Source organism: Cajanus cajan, chromosome 7, assembly GCF_000230855.2.
Source record: "Cajanus cajan strain Asha chromosome 7, NIPB_CcT2T_4, whole genome shotgun sequence".
Lineage (NCBI taxonomy): Eukaryota > Viridiplantae > Streptophyta > Magnoliopsida > Fabales > Fabaceae > Cajanus > Cajanus cajan.
Window position 1 is genome coordinate 41,861,929 of NC_138523.1, and position 6,897 is coordinate 41,868,825.

A 6,897-nucleotide genomic window follows, 5' to 3' on the forward strand; every position below is an offset into this window, starting at 1 on the left:
GCTATAAGCTCAGCTTAACAATAAATTAAGAACAACAAGATAATCAATCATATAAGATCAATCATTTCACATCTCAACATACAACTTAACCGTAACGACCCGCCATAGCCGTCACACTACGAACAACATTACACACTACTGAAATATATATTTTAAAAGAGTATAATGAAATATTTTTACAACACAAGTTGCTAATCAAGCAACCAATGACATTATATACAACAAAATATGCTACCATAAGGTAGACTACAAAAAAATCTATCTCCAGGCACCTCCTGTGGCCTCTAGCAGCTATCTCCAGTCCATCCCTGCCCTGCTCCCATACAACGTATGATCATCACAGTCCAAACCACATGGAAACATGCAAGGGTAAGCTAGAGACAATAAACAACTCATAATAATTTAATCTGCGACATAACAACTATAAAATCATCTTCGCATTCGACACATGAGACAAACAACATATATACTATACATCTTAACATCATTTCAACTTACAACATAACAACACTATCATCATCCTCAACAAGGTCAATATACAACACAATCACAACTTAACAACACAACAACGAATATACAACTCATATCAACAACAAATCAACTCATCTACAACTTATGCGTCGTCACGCAATTCCACTCGGAGATCTCCTACAACATGGTAAGTAGTCTAAGTGGCTAGGTCCTACCGAACTGACAACACAACAAATTGGATATCAATCCACAACACGGTAATGGTTTTTCAGACCTTGCCACTTAAACAAGGAAGTATAGTACTCGGTTAGGAACTAAGTTCCCGACTTCGTACTTTACTCAAATTGGCCACTTGTAATCGGTATAGGTCGACCTGACCCCTATACCGTGGTCGCTTTATAATCGGTATAACTCGACCTTGCCCCTATACCGTGTTCGCTTTATAATCGGTATAGCTCGACATTGCCCCTATACAGTGGTTGCTTTATACATGTGTGCCTCGACCTTGCCCATACACGGGATTAACTAAGTCCTAGAGGAAAACAACACAACGACCACTCCAAGGGACAACTTCCCAAGGAGGGTTTTTCAACAAATTGGGCTCTCAGGGCACCACAACTATCTCAATCCACACAATGGGATGAGCAACTTCGAAAACATCTCCCCTAGTCCTAGTGATCAACAACTTATCATCACAGTTTTTACAACAATAGGCATCTTAACAAGTTTATAATAATAGACATCTTAACAACTTTACAACAATAGACAACTATAGTCATCAATTTCAACTTTAACAACTTTAAACAACATAGTTTATCAGCACAATATTAGCTCAACTCATAATTTACAACTCAATCATCATAAGGTAATCTCTTTTCAACACATAACACAACATACAACTTTATAGTAACATACAACTCTCCTCTAACAACTTAACAATATTATCATCATGCACTTCACAACATATACATGTCCACACATAACATATAGCAACTTTATCAACTTAATTTCAACTAGCTTCAACAATATCATAGATCAACACACAACTTGTAAACAACTTCACAAATTAACTACAACATGCATCTCCAACAACCTCATTAATAAATATTTAATCATATATTAGTAACACACAATATTTTCATCACATAACCCATACTAATCAACCTAAGTACCCAAATGAGTTCCCAACTCACATATACAACCAACAACTTTACAATCTAGCTTCCCTTACCTGAAGATTGGCTCAGAATAACCAAGAAGCGAAATTCCCTTTCCGAAGCTCAACCCGAAACTTCAATCCACCCAAAGCAAGCTTCCTAGTCTAGAGTCCTTCTCTCTAAAACTTCTCTCTAAAAACCTCTATTTCTCTTCAACCACCCAACTCTATATATAGACATTTAGGAGTGGTCAGAACTGCCTGTTCCGAATTTAGAACGGCCCGTTCTGCACCCCTTCATCATGTGTAAAAATCACATGCAGAACGGCCCATTCTGAAACTAGAACGGCCTGTTCTGGGATTCATCCAGAACGGCCCTTTCTCCATCCAGAACGGCTCGTACTCCCTTCTAGAACGCCTCGTACTCCCTCCAGAACGGCCCGTACTCCATCCAGAACGGCCCGTTCTCAACTACATTTTATAGGTCAATTCAGTAGTTTGGAACGGCCCGTTCCAGTTTGGGAACGGCCCATTCTAGGCTACTGAATCACCCATATTGGGCTTTTGGGCCTTCTAAAATAACTTGCTACGTTACATTAACAACACACCATATTCATAACACATCTTTACACAATAGATCTTTTACAATACATATAAACAGTCTGAGTGACCTGATCCTACTGAATCAACAACACAACAAGACCTTTCACCTTTAGTTCATACAACACAACATTTGGATACTAATCCATTTTTAACACAACAATGATTTCTCGGATGCCACTTAAACTAATAAAGATTAGTACTATTATTAAGAATAAAACAACTCGGATGTGTGCATATCACAACATCAATATGAATCAACTATGCCTATATATGGAATTAATCAACCGATTACTCTCTAAATACTACACACATTTCCAGCAATCAGTTAAAGATTTTACCCATCAACTTCATACCTTACTTGATTTTGTCTCTTCTAAACTAGTATGGCTTGGCCTTGCCCCTATACGGTATCAACTAAGGATGTAGAAGAGACACCCACTTCAAGAGCCATCTATCTCAAGAAGGGTTTTCAACATTGGACTCTTAGAGCACCACAACACATATCCATACAATGTCATATTTCAACTTTCAAAAACAACATTCTCTCCTTTAGTCCTAAATTCACAACACAACTCAACAACATGCATCATGCACACAACACAATTTAGTTCAACATATCTAAACTTACTCAAAAAAACTTATACAACACTTGGAATAATGTCCAATTCAACTTAAAACATCTAACCGACTTCATCATTTTTAACTTTTTACAACATGATTCATTAATTATTGCAACATAATACAACATATCTTCATAATATAACAACTTTAAACTTCATCATAGAATCAAAGCATAAAACATTAGAATTCAAGAAAATAGAATCCTCACTAGGCGAGGATATTCTCATTAGGTGAGTTAAGCTTTCTAAAACTATTTACTGAGCGACTTTGCTCTTGCTCAACGAAGAAACCGCTCTATGACTTTCCTAATTGAAAATAATTTCTTGTGATTAATTTTTCATAGTTAATTTCTCCTTCACTACAACAAAAATTATTTTTAACGATAATTGTTTAATGGCAATAATTTAATTGCCGCTATTTAATTATATAATAAAAATATTAATGGCTAATATATAATAGTCACTAAAAATGTATTTATATTACACTAAAGTTTACTATTAGCGACAATTATTTATTGAAAAACTAGTCCCACATCGATTAGAGATAAGATAATTAAATAGTATATAAGTGAGTAATAACTATCACCTTATAAGTTGATTTATAGGGTTGAGTTAGACTCTTAATTCACTATAATAAATTAGTATCAAATCACCCACTATTATTAAGTTTAATCGTGCTATAAAACAATTAGAGAGCAACTTTCACCTTATAAATCTCAAATCTCTTAAGAGATAAAACAATTAAAAAATAAATTAAAAAATATATAAATAGAAGACAACCCTCATCTTACAAATCTCACATCGACTAGAGATAAAAAAAAGAGTATATAAGTTATGAATTTAGAAAAAAAAATTATAGGAATAAATTATTTAAAGTTTTACTAGCAAAAGATAAAAGTCACTAAATGGATGGAAAGGAGACAATTGAAAAAATAACTTTGAATAGCTTTTAAAATGACTACTAAAATTGCCACTAAAAAAATAAGTTTTCCCGACAATTTAGTAGGTCTTTACCAGCATTTTATATAAATGGCGGTAATAGTATTAGCGACACTGGATACACCAACCATTATTTAAATGCTGGTAAAAAAATAATGACCATTTATATGGTCGCTAAAGAATAAATTAATTGCCACAAAAACCTAATTTTGGTGTAGTGATTAAAATGTAGCAAAAATATATATATAATAAAACCAAATAGTTAAAGGAAAAATTTGATTGCTTCTGTTAACACCGGTCTATACCGAAGACAAAGATCAAAATGGTTGATACAGAAAGAAAGAAAAATAACGATTACAAATGGGTTCCTCAAACGAAGGATAAAGGATCGATTGATTGTATCTGCATTAAAAAAAGCAGTACCGGGAAATCGATTTCCTATATTTTTTTGGTTTCTTCCTTTGAGTGACGTATGCTAAAAAGAGATTATAACACTCAACATCTGAGGCTTAAGCCTTGGTGAAGCTAGGATCGAAAGGAATGCCAGACGCAGGCAACCAAGAGGAAGCTTGGAGCCATGGTTCCGCAGTGAACTTGGTAGCCTCCGCCTTGCTGATGAGACCTTTTCCGAACTTGGCCCTAGCTTGAGTATTGGCACCAGGTCCAGTGTTGCCGAACTCAGCGAAGTAACAGTCCTGAGTGTTGGGTTCAGTTGGGTTCCATGGAATGTATCCTTCTGGCTGAATCAAGTCACCAATGGTGTTCTCAATGAACACTGCCCTTGAGAATGCCTTCCATGGCCTAGCCAAGTATGTCTTCACAGTCATGCGGTCAGGGAAGAGACCTGGCTCGGGCATGATCTCGCAGTTGTGGAGGACAACACCGGTCGGCATGTTCTTCTGGCCTGTTCCATCAGCCACCACGATGTTTTGCTGGTTCGACATGGGCCTCCTCACGATGATCTTTGAGTTTTGGACCAAGGTGGTGGAGTAGCCGAAGATGAAGTCGATTGTTCCAGAGATCTCGCAGTTGCGGTAGAACTGACGGTGAGCGTGTGCGTACAATGTATCTTGGTATCCGCGCATGGCGCAGTCGAAGAACACTGAACGATCACCCTGCACGCGGAGGGCCACTGCTTGGTGTCCCTCTGCTCCGGCGGTGTTCTCGAATGCAATGGACTTGGCCATGAAATCATCGGCAACAGTAGCTGCATGCATGCACACACATTCAATTATATATACGTACATTAGTATTGTATTTAATACGTCCATATTATATGACATAATATGTATATATTGGACTTACAGAAGGTGGCCGTCCTCATTGTCTTGGTTCCCTCTGCAAAGTTCTTGCGTCCGGTGATGATGGTCTTGGTGGGGCCATCTCCGTAGATGAGAAGGTTCAACTTGTTCTTGTCAACGGTGATGTACTCGTCGTAGACACCGGCTTTGACGTAGATGATGAACCTACCTTGGTGGTTCTTGGGGTAGGAGTTGATAGCATCCAAGATGGTCTTGAATTGGCCGCTGCCATCCTTGGCTACTGTAGCATGGGGAGTAACTCCGCCATTGTTCATCTGAGCCAAGAGCTTGCGATCAGCGGCGGAGACCCATGTGGGGTAGCCTTCGTTGTCGATCTCAAGAAGGCGACGAGAAGCAGGTTTGAGAGCCAAGTTCAAGTCGAGGGATTCGAGAATGTGTGTGATTCCAGAGACGACATCGAGTGCAAGACCGGTGAGTTTGCCGACATCGTCCAAGCTTCCAGCCTGCAACTGTTCCTGCACCTTTTTCTCGCCGTCGGTGTTGAAACCGTCGAGGCACGATTGCTGGTATGCAACCACAGCGCCTAACCAGTTCTTGAGTTCCGCAGTGCGTTGGCTAACGTCCTGAATGTTGCTCTCTTTCACCATCACGCCAGAGGCTTCCAGATCGTGCATGGCGGATTGCAACAAGTCCTTGCAGTCGTCCAGAGCCATCTGCATGCCAGCGCTGCTGTTGCCGTGTTCCACGGAGAATCTATCGCTCATGTTCAAGGCTTTGATCACACTGTCCATTGAGGTTTTCACAACTGTCGCAATGTAGTCCTTTGGGTCTGAGCTGTTGGATGAGGACAACACATCTTCGCACAACTTCTGGTTGTCTGAGTTTTGACACATCGTTGACACCGCCTTGTTGTGGCTTTTCAGGTTCGTTCCTTCGCCTCCTTTTGGGCTTTGAACCACGGCCACCACACCGATCACTACACCCACCACCAGTATCAGAGAGACTGCGGGGCCCAGTATTTTGCCGTTCATTTTTTCTGCTTTTGGGTTATAGCTCTCCTTTTTTTTTTATTCGGGGTTGGTGTTCCCTCCGATATTGACGACTTATATAAATTGATATGAAGCCAAATCGGAGAGAACAGAAGGGTTTATTGGGGGGAAGGAAGGTTGTTTTTCCTTCCCTTTATTGATGTTGTTTGAGGAGTTTGCAATGAAAAATAATGCAGGAGTCGCTAGGTATTTATACTCACATTACTTCCTTAAAACCTGCACATTCAGTGGTCTATACATGGCTTTGCGCCTTTTCTGCTGTGGATACCGTAAATTTAGTCAAACATAACCTTTTAATTTCATCCTCGACTTTTTCTTCCTTTCTTTTCTCTTCTAAAATTAACAAACATGACCCATTTATCAACTATTAATAAACTACGACTCACAATAAACAAGAAATATATTTATTAATAAAATATGAAGTATTTTATCAATTAAAAAACTTATCCTTTTCAAAAGACGATCTAAATAGCTAGCGGAGAATAATAGTTTTTGCGATTGCTCAATTTGCAAAACTCGTGTTAACTAATCCACTATATGTAATAGAAATATACAATAGATTTATAGAGGTTAATTTCAGAAACTTTCAACTTACAAAATGATATTAAAGGTCTTAAATAAGAATTTCAAATGCTTAATAACTAATTAAAATGATATCTCATTAATGAGAGTATATATTATTGGAATTAAAGGGAAAATAATTAAATTCAAAATTCATAAATAACACTGTGAAGTAATATATCAGTTATATAATCAACAGGTCTAATTTAATTGGTTGAATAAAATCTCTTGTCATC

The 6,897-nt window shown here is 38.0% G+C and overlaps 1 protein-coding gene across 1 annotated transcript; it reads right to left on the reverse strand.

Moving 5' to 3' along the window:
• Positions 1-4,048: 4,048 nt before the first annotated feature.
• On the reverse strand, positions 4,049-6,277 carry LOC145949549 (pectinesterase). The gene is made up of 2 exons (XM_083059663.1): positions 5,095-6,277; positions 4,049-4,996 (listed from the first exon to the last, which is right to left on the reverse strand). Exons 1-2 carry the CDS (start codon positions 6,080-6,082, stop codon positions 4,299-4,301), a joined length of 1,686 nt encoding a protein of 561 aa, XP_082915789.1. The 5' UTR covers positions 6,083-6,277; the 3' UTR covers positions 4,049-4,298.
• Between the last annotated feature and the right edge of the window lie 620 nt (positions 6,278-6,897).